Source organism: Neofelis nebulosa, chromosome 8, assembly GCF_028018385.1.
Source record: "Neofelis nebulosa isolate mNeoNeb1 chromosome 8, mNeoNeb1.pri, whole genome shotgun sequence".
Taxonomy (NCBI): Eukaryota; Metazoa; Chordata; class Mammalia; order Carnivora; family Felidae; genus Neofelis; species Neofelis nebulosa.
The window spans coordinates 34,394,102-34,416,238 of record NC_080789.1 but is presented as its reverse complement, the minus strand read 5'-3'; the positions used below and the strand labels follow the sequence as shown (position 1 = coordinate 34,416,238).

General features: G+C 35.3%; 1 protein-coding gene across 1 annotated transcript; it reads left to right on the top strand.

Moving 5' to 3' along the window:
• Positions 1-937: 937 nt before the first annotated feature.
• Positions 938-21,897, top strand: ALX1 (ALX homeobox 1). The gene is made up of 4 exons (XM_058741882.1): positions 938-1,415; positions 4,266-4,570; positions 7,585-7,713; positions 21,265-21,897. Exons 1-4 carry the CDS (start codon positions 1,190-1,192, stop codon positions 21,583-21,585), a joined length of 981 nt encoding a protein of 326 aa, XP_058597865.1. The 5' UTR covers positions 938-1,189; the 3' UTR covers positions 21,586-21,897.
• The last annotated feature ends 240 nt before the right edge of the window (positions 21,898-22,137 follow it).

The following is a 22,137-nucleotide window of genomic DNA, read 5'->3' as shown; positions in this document are numbered from 1 at the left end:
CCTGGCCGGCGCCCGGAACGCCGCCGCGCTTGTGCGCCCAGGTCTTGCGCGCCCCTCGCTCCCCACACGCGCTGTTCACAGGGACTCCGCCGCCACTCTTTAAAACATAATTGTTTTAAAAACCAGGCGGAAGGCCTTCCTCTTCCATAAGCCCCTTTGTGTAAAGAGCCTCCCCCCCCCCTCCCGCCCCCGGCCTATACTAAAGGGCCCTTTGGAGGAGGCACTTTTCCTAGTAGGTTTTCTTAATCTGGATCTAATGATAAAACCGTGGACCAAGGGGGAGCGGTGGGGAGGAGAGTGAGGAAAGGGATTGGTATTGGCATAATGCTTTCAATGCCCCTTGCTCGGCTCCCCTCTCCCACCCGTCGCCAGCACGTCCACACGCCGCGGCATTCCAGAAAGAAAGGAAAGGCCATGGGCTCCTAAGCGCCAAGAGCACCGGGACGCCGAGCTCCTCCGGGTTAGAAGCAGAGCGGCCCCTCCACCACCGCCAACCCAGTTAAGAGCTGCCAATGTTTCTGGCTTCTAGGGATTCCGATTTATGTGGATCTTCCACATAAACGATTTACGGATGAAATGAAAGCCCTTTAAAGCAATACTTCCTTTCAAGTTCTTAAGACGCCTCTAAATCTTTCTGGTAGTGAGTGGCCGGCGTGGGGGCGGGGTGGGGACCGGGTGTCGGGCGGGCTGCCCGGAAGGGCGCAGAGAGTGGGGAGTGGAGGGTTAACTGCTTTGCGATCTCACCAAGCTCTTCCGAAATGCCATTCCACTGTCGCGGCGACAATGTTTCTGGGTGTCGGGGCCTCGTCCCTCCTGGCATTTGTCTGAAATGGAGCTGTCTGTCTAACCTAGGCCTGGACGCGCCCTGCCCGGGGAAGTGAGGGAAGGTGGGGGTAGGGTGGGGGCGGAGGGGGGGGCGGGGTGGAGTTAGTCGCCTGCCTATTTTCATATTCATTAGAACTGGGAGGTTGCCCGAAGAGCCCAGCTGAGTTTCAAGATATAAAAGCGACTTCGGGTGCCCCCTTTCCAGCCGGGACGTATTAAAGGGCTCGGAGCCGGGCAGCTCCCGGCGCCGAAGCGCTCGCTTCCCCTTCTCTCCTCTGCCCTCCCTTCTCCCGCCCACTTGCTCCCTCCCCCAGCGCTCTCCAGCCTCCGCGCCCCTGGAGCTCCGCAACAACCTTCCAGGATTATGGAGTTTCTGAGCGAGAAGTTTGCCCTCAAGAGCCCGCCGAGTAAAAACAGTGACTTCTACATGGGCGCAGGAGGCGCATTGGAGCACGTTATGGAGACGCTGGACAATGAGTCCTTTTACAGCAAAGCGTCGGCGGGCAAATGCGTGCAGGCCTTCGGGCCCCTGCCCCGCGCAGAGCATCACGTGCGCCTGGAGAGAGCCTCGCCCTGTCAGGACAGCGGCGGTGAGTCGCCAGCCCGAGCCACGGCCGCCCTTCCGCACACCCAAGTGCGGGGACCGGTGGGGAGCGGCTGGCAGGGAGGAAGGGAGGAAGGAAACGGGGAGCGAGAGAGCTGGAGGGCGGAGGCGGGCGGTGGAACTGCGAGCGTTTTAAGGAGTAGTGTTTTGGCTGCAGCCGACTTTAAGGGGCAACGGAAGGATTAGGCACCGGATCGCGTCTGCGCGGTTCTCCTTTGGCTGTCGAGCGTTGTCCCTTGGGGGTCCCGGAGACCCTCTATCTGGGACCCAGGCGTAAACTGATAGGGCGGTAAATAGAGTGTAATTGAGTCAAGACAGCGCGCTTCCTCTGTGAGCCGGCCGCGCTGCCCCCGCAGGAGCTGAAATCGATCACCGCTCCTTGGAGGACGTCAGTGTCGTCTGGAGTAAGACGTCTTTGAGCTCCTTTAGATGAAAAACCTTAAAAAACAGTTTTCCCAAGACGTATAGGTATTTTTCTTTGTGAAGCTGGAAGGTTGCTATGCTGGGTTAGCTTGTGGGAAGTTGTGATTTCTGATTGTTTGGGTTTACAACACAACGCACATAACATTTTTGTTAAACACCAAATCGCTTTCAGTAGCTTCGGGTAAAGAATCTCCAGTATAATCCCTCACTCCCCAATACCGTATTGTCTATTTTTCTGACTCCACATTCAAAGTCACCTAAGAACCCTTTCGGAATGCTTCTGGGTGAAATCTTCAACTTTGAACGGCCAAGTATCTCAAAGTCAAAATGTTATCAAAACAAACCATCTATCTTTTCTATCTTGTAACCCAATACAAACCTATTTTTTTTCAGATCGCGACAGCTAAAGCAAGTTTACAATTCCAAGAAGACTTTTCCTTATCATTGTATATATTCCACAGTTAAGCTGTAAGGAGCGGGTTGCTTTAAAATAACAAACGAATTAAGTGTGAAATATTTACAACAAGCCTCCCGCCCCCTATTTTAATGGAGGGTCAAAATCTGGCAAGGTATTGGCTCATAGGGGCTGATTTTCGAAAACTTGTACACAGTAAGTTTAAAAAAAAAAAGAAAAGAAAAGAACTCCTATATTTTACTTATTCAGCGTTGCGGATTACTTTTGACTTGCAAAGTTAAACCAAAAATATAGGCGGGAACGATAGAGAAAATCAGCTAAATCGTTTCCAGTCAAGTATATAGACAGACAGATGCAGTTTTTATTTTTAATATGCTAAACTTTGCCTTTCTGGTTGTATTTCAGACTGCAGTATCTTTATTTTTGGAATTCTTTTATGTATACGTAAAGTTATTTAAATGGACAGGATTAAAAAAAAAAACTCATGACTCTCTTGTCCTCTGTTAACTGCTGGGTAGGACTTCATCCTATTTTAAATTGTCGGGGATCCAAAATAAGAAGAGAATAGGTGATTGTTGATACGTTGACAACTTTTCAAGGAACATCACACTTTTAGGATGAATTTTAATAGGACAGGATTAAGTAAGTTGGATGTGTGCAGCAGTTAGCTAAATTCAGGAAAGTTCCTGTCTTTCTCCTGAGATGCCCTCAGCCTCACGACTGCTTCCCCTCCCCCCTCCCTAATTACCGAAGTTCCCTATTTCATTCTGCTCAAGAAGACAAAACCGTATTGTTAATCAGTCATGGTTCTTCTTTATATCTACTTTTACATCACATCTTTTACATAAAGGATATTAGGCATTTAAGTTATATAGTGATTAAAGTTCAAGACATTTGTGTAATGATTAGAGCAGTTGCTAAGATACATTACGAGAAAATTTAAAAACAGACAAAAACGAAAAAAAGTGTGACAATTCATTGGAAATTATTGTTCTGGCTGGGTTCACTTTTTTTTTTTTTTTTTTTTTTTTTTAGTTTTTCCAGTTTCATTATATGCACCCATTGGATTTGGGTGTGTGTGTGTCACCATATGATGTATTTTTGTTTTATATCATACAGCAAGCATGCAACCAAAGCTGGAGGGAAATCACTGAAGTTAAAACACCTCTAAACAGACTGGGAGATGACATCTTTTGTAATCTTTTCATAGATGTTTTAATTTCTCTGCTTTAGGGAAAAAAATAAAGCTTTCTGTCTCATAACATATTTCATGCACGAAACATAAATATCACATATTTAGAACCACCAAATGAGCTTTTACACTAAAGTCTACTTAAATCTTAGGCTGTTCTATAGGAAGCACTTCCAGAAACTGATATGAAATTCATTTTTTAATTTAGTAGGTCACTTTTTGAAAAAAAAAAGATTAAAAAGCAGAAATGAGTATAAGTCAAAATATTCAAAGCATAGTAGAGACAATACCATATCTTAAATCTATAGTGTGTACATTTTGTGTGGAGCAGAAAGATATGTTGGGAAGAGTCTGGATTTGAGTTTACAGATATTCCTTAAAATTGAAATATCTTTCTTGAGCCATGTAAGTAGCTTGATTTTGTCTGCTGTGAATAAATTCATACATGATTTACATTAAATTTGGTTCACTTTTCAAAAATTGTGCTCATTATTTTTTTAATCTAGAGCATCTTTTAATTTGATCACCTTAATGTGATTATAAATTATGTGCATAAACATCACATTATTCCTGTAAAATAGAACTGTAAATCTGGCAAATAATGACTTCCATGTACACATTTTTAAATGGCCTTAACCCTGCCCAAAGTGGATTAATAATTGTGCACAGTGGGATGACTGAATTAATACTGGCACAAGAAATCATTAACAGACTGCTTTCCTGATGCTCTAAATTCTTTCAACGTAATTTCTTCACCGAAATGTTCTACAAGCCTGAGAATTGTTGTTTTCCCCCTCTGGGTACAGTGAACTATGGCATCACTAAAGGCGAAGGACAGCCTCTTCATCCCGAGCTAAACAGAGCTATGGACAACTGTAACAGTCTCCGAATGTCTCCCGTGAAGGGGATGCCAGAAAAGGGAGAACTAGATGAACTTGGGGATAAATGTGACAGCAACGTATCCAGCAGCAAGAAGCGGAGACACAGAACCACCTTCACCAGCCTGCAGCTCGAGGAGCTGGAGAAGGTCTTTCAGAAAACCCATTACCCGGATGTATACGTCAGAGAACAGCTTGCTCTGAGGACTGAGCTCACGGAGGCCAGAGTCCAGGTAGGAGCCAACTGAAGGGCGTGGGTGTGCGTGTTGGGGGCCGGTGTGTGGAGATACTGTTAGAATAATCCAGTGGTTGCATTTTGCCAAAAGGAAGAAACTGATCCTCTAACTAAAGACTAGAACCATGTACTATAGGCATGTAGGTCTACTAAAATGTCTTTTTCCTTGCAAAGGATTTAATCATTCACACAAATACATAAAAGAACATTGGACTGATTACATAGATATACAAATTAACGATTATTTAAAAAGAAGGGAATTTCACAAATAAATCTGATTAAAAAAATTTTTTTTAAAGTGCAAAAAACCCAGAATCATAGCTATCTATTTACTAATACATTTGTTTTATTTTATTTTATTTTTCTATTTCATCAGCCATTAAGGTTCTTTTTAGGTTACATACCAGGTGTTGGTAAGTTATTTGTGCAATGTCCCATTAATCTGTAATGTTATTGAGGTTGGAGTTATAATAAATCAAAGAGAAAATGAAACAATCTCACAAATTCTTGACTGTTATATATACCGTAACTTATTTTCACTATGCATAAAGATCATATAGCTCTCTTATAATTTTTCTAGATCCTGTAGTTACCAATAGTGCCGTTCCATTTTAATTTTTGAATGTAGATAGCTTACATCCTTTTTGCAGAGGCAATAGGAATAAGGATCTTGAAATGATATTAAAATATATACTCAATTACATTTATAAGTTACATTCAAATTATCAAATTGGATGGTCCAATATACTAAACTTTTAAAATCATTTGAAAAAGGAAAGTTATACTAGGTAAAGTTCTATTTCTTAGACATATTTTTATTTTTACTAGAGTTGGTATGCTTAAACTATATTTTATTACGTCTCAAGTAACATCAATTTCAGGGAATGGCCTGTTTCTTTGTTTTTACTACGCTAAATGGGAAAATACTGAATTTTGCAGTTCCCATAATATATAAGAATAGACTAATGAATAAAATAGTGAGAAATTTTGTTCTGGAAGAGAGAAGAGTAAGAGTTCTTCTGAAGATTAAGCCATTGTAAGGCTTTACATCATTAAGATCACCATCTGGGGGTGCGGTATACCAAGCAGCAGGATTTTTCTTTAGTTTGTGGAGACAAATAACTACTTTATCGTAGTTCAGGAAGTAAAGATACAGAAAGGTGATGCTAATGAAGAATTTTAGAATTGTCAAGTATTAACACTAGTCCCACGTGTGTGGGTTTTTTTTTTTTTTTAGTTTGTCTTGTATTTATATATTTAAATTAGTTCTACTTGTAACCATAAAAAAAAAATATGTTTATAGAGTGATCAGCTGGGCACAATGGATGTTTTCTCCTTAATGTTTCCTCAACTCCTGATTAATTTTTGTCTAGAAACATGCACAGAGAGCCAACCTGAACCTAATTTACTCAGGTTTTCTCTTTCCTGCTTTTCATATCAGAGTGGTAATTCACACCTATTTTAAGGAGATTATAAAGACCTTTTTCTCAGTCAAAAACCGAAAAACAAAACAAACAAACAAACAAACAAAAACCATTCAATACTAAATTCCTTTAGTTTGCTCCTGGTGCCTCTGGAGACAGCAAGAAAATGTTTTGTTTTGTTGTTGATGTTGTTGTGAGCCCTGGGCACTGTGTGTAATACATCTTTCCCATCAATGTCCTAAGAAACCACACTGAACAGATAGCTCTCATTGCCTTCTTTTAATTGCTGGAAACTATAAAGTCCCACCTTAAATTCTCAATACGTGCTTACACATATTAAATTGTAGGTTAATATGTTTCTATAAATGTGATGGTAAAGATATAGAAGATCACAACTGAATATGAAAAAAGCAAAAATTTCAAGTAAATTTTAACAGTTTGCATTTTCACATTTGACTTCCAGCTTCTTTTCTGTTTTTTGTATTCTGGATACAGTTTTGTAAAGACTGAAGAGCTTCTTGACAGCTGCTCGTGAAATGTCTACTCAGAAATATCAAATGATGCATACTGAATATAATTTTCTGTCTTTCTTTAATTCATTAAAATATTAAAGTGAAGATTCTGGAGAGCTACAAGTGTGAATTAGTGATTATTTAACCCTCTGAAGGAGGTGGTTGTTATGATAAATATCATTAATACATAATTAGAGAAATTTGGATGACAGCTTCATGACCTTGTAGAGGCTGTACTAACTCATAGGCTTTCTTAATACTTGGTTATAACTTCCGTTGTTCTTTTATTGTCTATATTACCTGTAAGTCTTTTAAATTAGGGAAATGATTTTGAAGATTTCTGAGCATTTTCTGTAAGGGAAGATGAGTATTATAAGTGGTATAATTTATGTAATAAGCACCCTTGTATATTTTAGAACCAGAGTTCAATTTCAGATGGTTCCATTTACCTGTAGTCTTTTTTATGCTCAATATAGTATGTAATCTTAATATTTTCTGTTACTGAATAATCATGATATTTCTGCCATTGCCGTGTGTTTTGGATGTAATCTTTGTGTTTAAATTTTTCTAAGATTATCTAAGTATGGGTACAACCCAGAAAAGGCGTCACTTTGTGACATGTTTTAAACATAATTGTTTTGACAGACCCAGATATTAATTTGGTTATAGTTTGGCTGGGTTAATGTTATGTGCATAACCCCAAACTAGAAAGTTATGAATGTCTTCCATATTTGCAACATTCTCTAAGAGGAGCATTATCTATAATAATTTGGAGACATAAAGAGTCTTCAAAATCGTATAATCGAATTCCTTTTTATTTTCCAAAATGAAAAAAAAAAAGCCCAGAGCTGAGACATATTAAATAATTTTTAAAGTATTTCATCCCTTTCTATTAATTTATATTGCCTCTTATCAGGTTAAAATAAAAAGTAAAATTTGTGGATACTTTTCTGACATAAATTTCTTTATTAGTGATTTTGTTGACCTGGTTTGTGTCTTTCCAATTTATGTCTTTTAATGTCACCATTGCATTATCAAATATTTCTCAGCTGACATTCTACTTTTTAAAAAATTAGGTTTGGTTTCAAAATCGAAGGGCCAAGTGGAGAAAAAGAGAGCGTTATGGCCAAATACAACAAGCTAAAAGCCATTTTGCTGCCACCTATGATATATCAGTTTTGCCAAGGACTGACAGCTATCCACAGGTATGGTAAACTTCACAGAATACTGATCGAGAGAAACAGATGTGGTTTGTACATTCTTAAAAGGGCTATTATGATTGGCTTCATTATAGCTAATAGTCAAGAATGAAAATTTTAACCCCCAGAAGAGTTTTTGCATGTTTTTTAGATTTTTATTAGACTGAAATATTTATTTTGTTATTTTCTTTCAGAGCCATTCATTCAAAACTATTTTAGGGTCTCTTCCTTATTGCAACCACTGAAGTAGCCTCACTCATGGTCTAAGGCTTTTAATTACTCTACATTTTTAACTATTCACACTCACTTCCTTTGTTAACTTTTAAAAATAAATAAAGCGTTGCTTGGCATGCTGTCTCTGTGGCTAACGTTTTATGAACTATCCCATAACCTAGTGTCAAGTGTGGTCTATGAAACATTCCGTCCCATTTTAAAAAGATCTCTTTTCCTATGTTGTCTTTTCAGCTTTGAAGTTACTCATTGTTTCAAGGAAACATTTAGCCCTTTGTTACTTAAAGCATACATAGAATTAGTACTGGACATAATTTTAAAAATTTATCACATTAAAAAACACATCCATCCTTTTATAATGGGAGCTCTCATCTCATTTTAAAGAATATTTAGACATTCATTTTCTTCTAATTTTTTCCATTTAACTTAGAAGGTTTTTTTTTTCTTTTCTTTTCACACATATAATTAAGACAGTTTTTCCTAGTACTGAGTAATAGTATTCAGAACTGTATTTGATACATGATAAGGAACACTTGTATTCTAAGGAACAAGACATTTGTTATTTCATTCCTTACTGGTGAAGGATATGCATTGTTAGAGACCATTTTGGTTTTTTTTTAAGTTTTTTTTTTTTAAACGTTTATTTTTGAGAGACTAAGAGAGAGTGTGAGTGGGGGAGGGGCAGAGAAAGAGGGAGACACAGAATCTGAAGCAGGCTCCAGGCTCCCAGCTGTCAGCACAGAGCCTGATGCAGGGCTCCAACCCACGAACCGTGAGATCATGACCTGAGCTGAAGTCAGATGCTTAACTGACTGAGCCACCCAGGTGTCAGGAGAGCATTTTAAACACAAATACATGACATATATGCCGGTGGAATACTGTGATAGTTCAGTAACCGGTTCTTCGCAATCCCAGACTTACGGGTATTCATTCTCTTCATCTATAAATTCATACCTTGTGAGCATGAATTCATCCTTAAGTTTTGTGGGTCCTTGTATTCTGATGCCTTTTATGATTCTTAAAAACTTATTCGGAGACCTTCACTCTTCCACATAAATTCACCCAATTTATTAATGTAATATTATATGTGAGTAAAAGTCTTAGAGATCACCTAGTGCAATCTTTCTAAAAGTCCGAGACCCATGGGAGTTAAGGAATCCTTCCATGATTCTGTTCCTTCTAGGACAGTCTATAAAGGGCTGTTACCGTTAAGCCTTTCCACTGCAGTTTACTAGAAGACCAGCAATACCTTTTGAATAAATGTCCGTACCTGCCTTTAGAAGAACCTTGTTTTACTTACTCTTCAAAATTTATCTGAAAGTAGTTCCTTTATTTTTTTTTCTCCAGTTGAAAGCATGTGCATACTCCTACTTACCATCATAGGGCTAATGAACTTGTATTCACCAAATACTGCTGAGTATCCTAGTTGAGTTCTGAACAAAGTGCCATGAGGAAGTTTCCTCGGTTGGCTACAAACTCCATGAGAGCAGGCAGTACAGTGGTATTCCTAGTTATTAACACACCATAGTCCTGACTCTACCAGGCATTGTTCTAAGCAGGTTGTATATATTAACTCATTTAATCCTTACAACAACTTTATGCAATAGGTGTTATTAATTATCCTCATTTATCGTATGAAGAAACAGAGGCACAGAGAGGTGAGGTTTTTACTCACTTTCACTAGTGGAGAAGCCCAGATTTGATCAGAGGCAATCTGGCTCCCAAGTGCAAGATCTTAACCCTCACAATAGACTGTTTCTCCCAATGACTATGTTTAAAAGGTTGAATAATTAATAAATGAATACCAAAGGAGCATAAGGCTTAAGTTGCATTATTCAGGTCTGCAGTTTAGTTCAGGTGAGCAGACACTTTACTCAGAATAAGTGAAATAATGAAAATAATAGAGATAGCACATAGTTTATAAAATTTTGAACTTTCACTATGACGAATTTACAAATAATAAAGTTACAAACTAGTGAACTCCTTTAAAATGGACTTTAGTCTTACTAAATCTGTTCGACAACACCTATGATATATATATGTATGTGTATGTATACATATTTTTTTGCAGCTTATTATTTTCATCTTCATTCCTTTCCTTGCAAACCCCATTTCAGTTTATGTGTTGTTGTTGTTGTTTTTCCCCCCACTTCTCTGTGCTTTGCTGGTGTTGCCTTATCCTTAACTTCCCTTTCTTCTTCTGCACAACATAGAACATTTAGAACAGTGCCTGGCACAAACAAAGCTCTTTGTAAGAGCTTAATATTATTTAATACACTTCGTCATGCTTTTTTTCTAGGATTGTCTTGCCATCATGTTATTGTGCCTCACAACTTTAGATGTTGTCAGTTAACAGAATGAGGTAAGTAGATTGAGTAGGAAGGGAGATGGTAAAATCACATTATACATTTGATAGTCTTTTTCACCCCCACAAAGAATCAATTAAAAATATCTCCTCACACATCATGGGAATTTTGCATGAATTCTCCCTGTGGTTTTTCTGTAATTTATGTCCATTGGTTATACCACCTCATAACTTAAGTATGGCAGCAAAGATATCACATGTTGAGGTTGTTTTGACAGTATAATTCGTCAACAGTAATAAAAATCACTACTGTAAAATCCATAGTAATTTTTTATATCGAGAAGTCATTAAATGTTTGGTTGCCAAAAATACTGAAATCAAGTGTCTCTCACTCCCCATTGTGGGTATTGGATAAAGTCAAGAAAAGTCCATTTTAACTTAAATATGTGGTTGGCTTTCTTATTTTGCAAAAAATAATTACGCTAAGATCTTGTCTCTCAAGCTTTAGCCTGAACTAATTTTTTTTTAAGTCATGTGTCTTAAAAATAGAACTTATAATCAGAAAAATAGGGACCAAAGGAGAACTCAACAATTCAATGCCATAAGGCACTGATCTTGGTTACTGTTTCTAACTATGGAAAAACATTATTAATTACCAAAAAGTTGGAAACAAGAAAACTGTTTTAGAAACAGGACAGAAATAAAAAATTAACAATTTGGCAGGAAAGCAAAAGCATTCACAGAAATACTTGAGAAAACAGAATTGGGTGAGAAAATTGTATCAGGTCTGCTCTGTGAGGATAATAATCTTGTCAACTATGGAGGTATCTATATGTATAACATATAATAGGTTTAGTTATGAATGCTAATTAACATTTTCTAAAGTATTCTAAATACTTCGTTTCCATTCCTCCCATTACAAAATAGTAACAACCGCCCTGATAGTAAAAATAATACCTACCAATTGAGGGCTTATTTTAGGTCAGGCTTCTTTCTTACAGCTATTAGTTCATTAAATTGAAGTCCACGGGTTCAGAGCTCTTTATGCAACATTATCTCTGTGACCCATCACTCAGCAATGAAATAGTTCAATTTTGACCCTAAAGTACCAAATCACTTCAGAAAGCAAAAATGCTTTCATTTTTTTTTAAATGTGTAAAGTAATGATATAAAGCAGTTTAAAACCGTAGACACTTTTCAGACTGTTTTCAGGTATTTTTCTTAATCTTGTCCATATTTGATAGCAAACAGAAGTGTGATACCAGTAGTATACTTTAAGGTAGTATGTTTTGATGTACTGTTTTTTTTAAAAGCCCTTTATTTGGGCTCACAATATCAGTTGTCATTTGGCAACACTATGAGTTAGTTAAATGAAAGTGCTTGACTACTTGATGTTCTCCAATATTTTAAATAGCAACCATATGCTGAACCTATCCCTTGTGCTATGCTGAATCTGTTCCCTCTGTGTTGAATTCCCTTCCCCTCACCTAGACTGTATTTCCTCCAGGAAACCTTCTCTCAATTCTCCTTCAATCAGCACATGACTTTCTCACTGGCAAAGTGGTAGACTGTATACGGTCCACCCCATTTATAATATAAAGTATTTATATTTTAAAAAGATTATTTGGTACTTAACTTTGTATTACAACAGTATTAAGCAAATTATGTATACACTCAATAGATGTGAAAAAAAGTAGTTTCACTTCAATATTCTGGGGTACATTATGAACCCAAAATTAATCAATTCTCAGGAAAACAGCTGATTTCTGAATCTCTGCCATTAACCACCTCTGTGGTGTTAAGCAGTTAACTTCTCCTCTCTGAGTCTCAGTTTCTTCCTCTGTTGAACAGAATAGATTAGGAAGATTTTGCAGACTCCTTTTGGCTTAATTCTTTTTCTTCCAGAGTTACTCATATTTAGGCAACAAATATATGCTAGGTACTGTTTTAGGTATGGAGGTTATGTAAATTATCTAGACAAAATCTCTTGCTTTTTGGACAGATTACAAACTAGGTCATATTCATACCAAATTCTGAAGACACTTCCTGATGCAAACTATACCCAGCAGATCAAAAAGGCCTTTGTGTCTTTGAATGAAAAAAGCAAGCATCTATCAACAGTAGATTCTAATTTGCTTCTAATTCATTAACGCCAAAGCATTTCTTCCAATAATTATTTTGTTGAATAAAATATTTTGTCAAGGTATAAACATCTCTAGAGGATGATAGCCAGCCTTCATTCTTATAAGAAACCCTAGTTTCATGCCCTCAGGTTTGGCTCAGATCACATGTGCATTAGCTTGATCATTTACTTGCTGGAAACTTTGGATACATTTCCTGACTTCCTTATCTTCAGATTTCTTTATTGGTGAAATTGAGGTATTGTTGGTGCTACAGCTGGCGGTGTGGATGATGATAAGGACCATTATCCTAATACTTTTTCTGTTAGTGAGAGGATTATATTCATTTCCTGTCTGTGTAACTAAATCATGGGACTTGAAAAGGGCTAAGGTGTTAATGTTTGACTATGAGCTTCACAATCAGGTACTTGTGGGTCCAAATCCTGCCTCTGCTACTTAACAGATTTTAGACCTTTGGCAAATGAATTAACCTCTAGGAATGTTTCTCCTCATTTATAAAATGGGTATAAAAGTTCATATGATGTTTGTGAGGATTAAACATAATAGTTTCTGCAAAGTACTTAGGACATTGCCTAGTAAATAACAAGTGCTCTATAAATAGAAATAATTCTATAATAGCCATTAGTCATTATGAATTCTACAGTAGAGATATAGCTAAGTGGTGTGAATGTTCTGTTATTGTAGCATTTAAACTAATCCAATTTTTTAGTAACTTTACTATTTAAGGATCTAGGGAAAGACCAAATTCAGTTATATGTACTTTCCTCTTTAAATTGGGACAACCAAATATGGTAACTTAAGGAATGTTTGAGTATATTCTTAATCCACCAAAATTATTTTCTCATGAAGAAAATATTTTCATCAAAAATTTTAGAAGGTTTGAAATTTTTTCCCACCAAAATTTTCGATGTGGTTTTACTTAGTGGATAGTGAGAATCACAACTAATTCAATGTTTACCTAATATCCAAGGGGACCCGTGCAGTACCTTGCTTTCTGTTGTTTAATTGATGACTTTATAAATATATGCCACTTGGAGTTAGAATATACCAGAAGTGGGATTCAAGTTATAAATAACTGGTAGTCATTGGAGTAATTTAAAGCACCGATTAAAGCTGTACAACATTTCTAGTTTAACAAAGTCTGTTTCAAATGTCGTAATCATGCAGTCTTTTTAAAGGAAATGTTAAAGTTTCTATAAGCTAGTGATTGCGAAAATACTGTTCACTCCCCCCTTCTTCCATCATCAGTGCTTTCTGTTTTTTCCCCAAACATTTGAAAAAAGTAAATAACCAAAAATCTTTTTTAAATGTTCAAAATATATCTATACTTGATGCATTGTATAATAAATATTCTCATATCTATGTAACAACCAGTGAAATGGTCCCATAGTGATACAGTGAGGCTTCCCTTATGAGGGATGGAGGGGTAAAATATTAACATCATTAGGTTAGCAAGTCATATCGATATAAAATTGATGATTTAATTAAATGTATAAAAATATGTACATGTTGTATATAAATTTGTATGAAGAATATTTCATATATATGTATAAGTGTATATTTAACTTAAGTTCTGTGTAGCATAAAGGCAGGTCTTCTCAGCATCATTTAAGTGAATATGCAGCTGGACACAAACGGAATAATTTTTATTTTGTTGAAAACACAAACACTTTTTTCTTCAGAGATGAAAAAAATTACCCTGCAAAAGAAGCAAAGTGCATTCAAGTCTTAGATTATGACTATAGACATATTTTTTGAAAAACGTGATATTCAATTTAACATGACTTAATGACTTTAAACACTAAGAATTACTTAGCTGATTGTTTTTTTGTGGTTTTTTGTTTGTTTGCTTTTAATAGGCAATTGGTGTTAAAACATTGAATTTATCTGAATTGGTCATAAGTATTTTATATTTTGAGAGGAAAGAACAAATTAATAAATTGAATAGATTTCCAAAATAAATAATTAGAAAAAATGTAAAAATAAATTATTGAAGAGTGCCATTGCTGTTTATACATATAAAAACTGCTTTGCGGGTGATAGAGAAGGACCGGGGGAAAATTGAACCTGGGAAATCTGTGGGTTAAAACCTGTAGTAGACATTGTTATTGTTAGTGTGAACCTACGCTATATAGTTTAATACAGAATTTTATGCTTGCCGTATTTATTAAGCCTCATGTTTGTGTGTTTTTTTAATTCTAAATCAAGGAGCATTAAATAAAAAAAATTACACAAACTCACAGTTGATTTAAAATCACAAAAATAAAATTCCAACTTTGTGGTTAACACATATACAAGATGAAAATAATGGATAAATTTAGTCAGGATTTTAACAATAAATTCAAAGCTCGTATATGACACCAAGTGGTAATCTCTAAGTTTCAAAATATTTTGCGCAAATTAAAACATTTGCATATTTGATTCATGTTTTAAGTTATTAATTCACAAGGAAAACTTGATTTATATTTTAATCTTTGTTTCTTATAATTGTGGATTTTGCTTTAATTGGGAAATTGTGTCATTAAAAATGAATCAAGCACCATCAACAATGGCTGTCATGCATGTATTAAAATACATGAAAAATAGTGTTACAAACAATGGAAATGTGACTTTAATGGAAAGTCACTCTTACTTGTCCTAAATCCCTATACACATTTCTAAGATGGAATTTTATTTAAAAAATCAAAGTAGTAGTCAATACTTAACGTATGACCCTTTCTGATAAATAATTACTAATCACTTTAGCATAATGATGCTATATGTTGAAAAGATGTATTTTTGGAATTTTTGAAATGTAAATTGATTTTTTTTAAATTAATAATTATATATTATCTGAAATTTTGTATGTGAAAATTACACCTAATAAGTAGGCACTGATGAAAATGTACCCTTATTTCTATCTTAGGTAGTATCTAAACATGCTCAGATTAATGCTTTTCCCTTCATAATTAATTTCAATTGAGATTTCCGCCCCCTCTCTCCCCCCAGATGGACAAAGTATCAGTGTTTGAGACTTATTCACTTTTTCTCTGATAGCAAGTGAGGCTTACTCACTGGCAGTAAATTCACTATTTATAAAAATGTTTATACTCTTTCTCCCTGCCAGGAACTTACTGATGTGGTGACTATTGATGTAGTTACTATAAAAGTTAATGGGACCCTGAAATTAGTCAACAGCTAAAGTATCCACAAGTTGCTAAGCAAGTTATTAATATTATATCACCTTAATTTTAAAGGAAGCGATATACTACTAGTAAGGAATATAATGGCCTCTTAAAAAATTAAACTGCTTTTGCAAAATGTGATGTTGGCATTTTTTAAGAGACCATATAAAAAATCTGGTAAATTAAATTATATAAGTGCTAATGTGGTAATAAATATATATAGTAGTATTGAATAATATATAAAGTGGTCAGTAAATGTAAACATTCTGTCAAAAAGGAATAACCAAAATCAACTTTTGGATTTTAATGCAAAAAGTTATTGTTTAAACATTATTACAAACATAACTTTGTGAATCCCTGATTTATATCTTTTTAAAGCAACCTTTAACTCCCACAGGGAAGTGTGTAGGCATATGATGGGAGGGCATGAGGGTAGCATGGTGTGTGTGTGTGTGTGTTTGTGTGTGTGTGTGTGTACATATGGACGTCAGGGCCAGGTAAGAACAGTCTATATATAGAGGAAGAGTAAGATTAAATAAACTTGCTTTGGTAGAAAAATATTAGTTTTATAGTGCTTTAAAATTAAGGAACAGTTGTTACTCATTTGTTTTCACGTTATATACTAAATTCTGTAGGGTAGTGTCTTCTAAATAGCACAAACATTAGGATATAGAATATATAATGCTGTCATGAAACTATTTGATGTTTTTTATACATCGTGATACTTTGCAACTAACAGAAAGACTAACAGACTTGCATTGTTTAACATTCTTTAAAAGTACATAGTGTTGCTTACTGCAGTAAAGATCAGCAAATATATTAAAAATATACACCAGGTTTAGTTATACTAAAATTTTCTTAGTAGTTTTGATTTTACAAAGAATATATTTGTATCAAGTTTCTAAGGTAAAGGTAAATGAGATTTATAATTTTTATCCATTGTTTACCATATACTTCAAGTCATGATGAATATATATCCACAGTGAAGAATTGTGTGTGTGTGTGTGTGTGTGTGTGTGTGTGTGTGTGTGTAAAATACACATATATATTGACTCATTCCTACGTGTTACTTTTAATTCCTCAGAAGGAAAATGAGTGTTAAATGAATTTGATTTCTGTTTGGAAAGAATCAGACAAAAAAACCAGCTTTCCTCCAAAACTCAAAGCATGGAATAATTAAGTGTTAACTTTTTATTTGATTAGAAAAACATTAAGGAGCAAATGTTCAAAGTAGAGTATAGTTAAGTCAGCTGAACTTCCATTCATGCTAATGGGAGGCTGTTGGCTACGTTCCCTGGACAATGCTTTGAACGTACCCCTAGAACTTTTTTAAATGTTGTGAAGCACATTAAAGCATGGAATGTTTTTTAGATTTTCTACTCCTTTTAAACAGAATAAAGAAGAAAAAATGTAAAGGCAGGCAGACTTTTTTTTTCTTTTTTTTGGCACATGGGAAAGAAGGATGTGGACATTATTTAATAATGGTGTTCCTGGTTGTGAGTCTCTTGAATGTTATACAGTTAGAAGCCCATTAAAACACCCCCAAATTTATCTGATACTGGACATTGCCATTGTAGATGTCTTAGAAATAGTTCAAAAATGAAAAGTAGTGATCCTATTCAGAAAAACATTCTTTCATTTCAAAATTTAACAACAAATACAATATTTCTTTTAATGAGTCAGCAAGGTTTTTTGTGGCTTCTCTGTTGACAACAGTTTTAGACAAAATGACTTGTACATTCCAGCACATAGTTCTAAAATGACCACTTATATAGGGTGGCAGAGGGATGGAGGGGCCATAGACTGAGCCCGCCTTTAGAGCACTAGATTTCTTAAACTGTAAGCTCTAACAGCTTTGTTCTTTGATCAAATACTGCCTTTGGGGAAGCTTAAGAAAAGAGATTTGTGTCATAATTGCCTAAGATATTTGAAGATTTTCATGTGTAAGAAGGATGCTGCTTATTCTGTATCATTTTAAAGAACAGAAATAGAATCAATAGACAGAGGAAGATAACAGCTCACTTTTTTACAGAACTCTCCAAAAGGGAATGAAACATTTTTAAACAGGTGAGCTTCTTATCACAGGAACCAAACATAGTTGAAAATTTACAAGGGCTTCAGTAGTGTCTCCTAATCCCAGGTGATTTTCAGAATTCATGTATTATTGTCATTATTTTAATACAGATCCCATAAACCACACCCCACGCTTGATGAATTAGAATCCTCAAGATATATCTGTAATGAAGAACAAGTATTTAGTAGGAAAATAAAACAACCTAGGGAAATACAGTCAACAGGGTCTGGGGATGAAATTTTCACAATAATTGTCAAGATTATACAGAATGGTGATTATAGAGCTCAAATCATGAAACAAATTTAGATATACAGTATTAGCATAAATTGTCCATAAAATTTCCATTACACCTCCAAGATGGATCAGTTCAAATTTCATATTCTTAAAGATTTTAAAGTCCTCTAAAAAATTGTATTAAGTGCTTATCATATATTGTGTTAGGCTGAAGGATGAGAAAAGGGTTACGAGCAAACATCGGGGATTTTGCTTTCAGAGAATAGAATCTATGAATACCCCAAAAGTTGGGATTATGAATGTGTAAATAAGCAACTTCAACCTATAAGACTAGTTTTTATATCATTGTAGCATTTCTTAAGATTTCCTGGGTTCATATTTTACCTCCACAATTGGAGTTACATGTCTTGGGTAAGGTTATTAAACTCTCTGTTCTGTTTTATGTTTTACAAAATGGGGATACTAAAAACAAGGAAACATCTTTTAGTGTATTGAAATGATTAGAAGTCTTCACAGTGCATTTAATACCATGTCCGACATGGTAATTAATGAATAACCATTAGTTATCATGAGCATGATTTTGATTGTCGTCATCAGATGTTTAATCATCCAGAGGGAATGCTTCAGAGGAAGCAAAGTCTCAATTCACTGGGGATATTGTCTTTTATGCTTTGCATCGAACTTTCGATATCAAAACCAACGAAAACCCTAAAGTCAAATGAAGACATGCCAGAAATTTTTAAATGAAACAAAGATATGGGAGTGGAGGAGATACAGATCAAGGAAGTAGGACACATCAGTAAAAATGTGCGACAGTATTACTACCCATGGGAATACCTGGGTATCTTTTCAAATCCAACTAAAATATTGCTGTAGTAACTTGCTTCACCAATCTATTCTGTTCAGAAAACATTTCTTTCTATATGCTAGAAATTCTTTCACCAAAAGTAACACATTTAACTTGCTAGATCATGTCTAGGTAAGAAGTTTTGATCAAAGTAAAAATATTTGTCCAGGTCATCAAAAGTGGAAAATTTATTTTCAATTTACAGGTAGATTAATGTGAATTATTTTAGGCATAGAAACCTTCTTAAATTTACATTCATAGATTACTTTCCTTGCCTTTACTGTCCTAATTTTCCTTTTTTTATACCTACTTAGTAAATGTTTCTATGCATTTGGAATATGAATAGATGGTTTTAATAGTAAATTTCAGCAATACTATGTGTAAATTGAGGAATCTTTTAACAAACTTAAAATGTAAAGTCTTTCTCTACCACTATTTTGCCTTTCATTTATTTTTTTCAAAAATAAGCAAGCAAGTTCACTTTCATTTCCTGAAAGCCCTTTTGTCAGACATGTGACTGTGGTTTTTGCAGTGTAGCACAATGTTTGATTGAATGTCAGAGGAAAATCACCCAGATCAAGTTAGAAGAGCTAGGTTGACAGAGTAATGACATTAACAGTCCTTCTTGTTGGTCTGAGATACATAACTCAGCAATCAGTGGCACCAATCATTATATTTTGGCTAAAGTGGGATTCATTTAGTAGAATCAGCCAGAATTAAAACAACATAGCCCATGATGACTTAAAGATTAATAGAATGTGCAAATCATTGTATATATATTTAGACATGTCTCACAGATTTAATATATTTATATAAATACACATATACATATTCATATAAATATAAATATACATACACATATTTATATAAATATATATATTTATATAAATGTATATACATATTATATAAATATACATATATATTTATATGTATATATCTTGAGTAACAGAGTAACATCTCTACCAGTTTAATGTAGAAGATTCATTTACATTTTACGCTATTAATTGAAAATGAGTTGTCTTAAAAAGTACGATTTAAGCATGGGTGTGTGAGACTACATCAGGCCTATATGTAGTAGACTGGAATTTTTATGTAAAAGTAAATATAATAAAACATAATTTGTGTATATGTTAAAGAGAATCGATGATTCTATTCTAATTGTCATGATTTTAAAAAAGGAAACCGGATGTGATAAACATGGTATCTATTGTAATAACATAGCAAAAGGCATACAGGTTTTAAATTTCATCTTCTAAGGCGCAAACTCTGTCCCATGTTCTACCATTCAACATTTTCCCCCAGCTCCTGCTGTTTGTCAGGATTTTTCTCTGTGCTTCTCAGTAATGCATGTGATCACTTTTTTTTTTTCCCTGCCTTGTTTAAATAGCTGGTCTAAGACACCTCCTAATACAAATTTCACTTAGTGTTTCCTTTACATGCTAGTAACTTTAGATAAATTTGTATTTGTTGTTTCCTATATAGATTTAATAAGAAATGTGAATTTCCTGGGTTCAAATGACAACCTAGTTTTCAATCTTATGTAAAATGTTATATATAGTACTTTAACTATACTCATAGGATATTTTTGCTAATACTAGCACATTTTTCTCAGTTTTGCTTTTATGATTTGGTAATGGTCATGTGTTTGAATTTTAAATTATTTTACATGTCATAATTCCATTGCAACCTGACCATATCACCTGTAAATCATAGAACAAATGTTTAAAATATGTATAGTTTGCTCAGATTCACAGAGCTATGTATTTGAGGCTCTAGGAAATAAAAATCAATGAACGGGTAAACATTTCTGATAATGAATTTGATTAAAAGTCTCTACAGAGTTGGGGCGCCTGGGTGGCGCAGTCGGTTAAGCGTCCGACTTCAGCCAGGTCATGATCTCGCGGTCCGTGAGTTCGAGCCCCGCGTCAGGCTCTGGGCTGATGGCTCGGAGCCTGGAGCCTGTTTCCGATTCTGTGTCTCCCTCTCTCTCTGCCCCTCCCCCGTTCATGCTCTGTCTCTCTCTGTCCCAAAAATAAATAAAAAAACGTTGAAAAAAAAAATTTAGAAGTCTCTACAGAGTAAATAGCCTAATATCAGGAATGGTTTCCAACAAAAACTGTCACACTGAGTCTAACTATGGAACATTAAAAACTGCGATTGTGTCATTTTGCTTAGATGAAGACTATATTTAAACTTAAAGCCGTATTTTAAGCTGCTTTACCAAACACATGAATTTGTCATGAATCATGACTGACTCGTCTAGATTTCATATTCAAATCATGACTATAAAAAGAATACTCAAGAGATTGACATGTTTTGAGAGTATTTTATGTGGTCAAGTGTGTGGGTTTTGGTGATCTATTACAGTATAACAAACTGGAAGAATCTTTCAAGTAATTATTTTTTAGTAATCCCTTTATGTACTCAGAATATAACGACAGACCACCCAATGGGAGCAAACAATGAATTGTTGACAAAATTTAGTAAACACTGTTTAACAAATGTAAGGGGACAAAAGTGAGAATGCGTAAATGTAATATTTGTTGTTTTATATATTCCAGATTCAGAACAATTTGTGGGCAGGAAATGCGAGTGGCGGTTCTGTGGTTACTTCAGGCATGTTACCGCGTGACACTTCCTCGTGTATGACACCTTATTCTCACTCGCCTCGGACAGATTCCAGTTACACAGGGTTTTCACACCACCAGAACCAGTTCAGCCACGTGCCCCTCAACAATTTTTTCACTGACTCTCTTCTGACTGGGGCTACCAATGGACATGCATTTGAAACAAAGCCAGAATTCGAAAGGAGGTCTTCCAGTATTGCAGTCCTTCGAATGAAAGCCAAGGAGCACACTGCCAATATTTCATGGGCCATGTAACATAAAGTACTCTTTTATTTTTCTTTTAATGGCAAAGTAAAACATTCTATTTCTCATATTTAAAGGATACCACAATAAGCTGCTGTGTGTGGAATTGCTAAAGGTCAAGATATACAGTGAGACCAGCTTAAATGAATAGTCGTTATTATTTAACATTAAAATCTAAGAATGAACCTCTGGGAAGACTAAATAGATTTACCATCCATCAGTCTCCACAAACGCTGTTTTAGTAGTAACATTTTTTTTTTCTATTGTACAAGTCGATGAAATACGATCATGCAACTTCTTAAAAGAATAAATGTATTAAACAAATTCCTCTGTTATAGATTGATTTATGTCAGTTCTGAATAACAAGAAATCCCTTGTAAAATAATACCTGATAAAGGAGGAAATGCACTGGGGAACAGGTCCAGATACCAAAGCTGTCAGGTAGATATTGAAGCAGCATGTTTCGGGGAGTTCACTGTTATTTCTCCCTCTCTGGCTGCAAGACACAATGGCATAGCCCCTGTTGCTGAGAATTTATCTTCAGGTCTCAAAGGTTTTTTACCT

Coding starts and splice junctions, on each gene's coding strand:
- ALX1 (XM_058741882.1), top strand. CDS start 1,190: ATGGAGTTTCTGAGCGAGAAGTTTGCCCTCAAGAGCCCGCCGAGTAAA. Junction 4,571..7,584: donor TCACGGAGGCCAGAGTCCAG/GTAGGAGCCAAC, acceptor TTAAAAAATTAG/GTTTGGTTTCAAAATCGAAG. Junction 7,714..21,264: donor GGACTGACAGCTATCCACAG/GTATGGTAAACT, acceptor TATATATTCCAG/ATTCAGAACAATTTGTGGGC.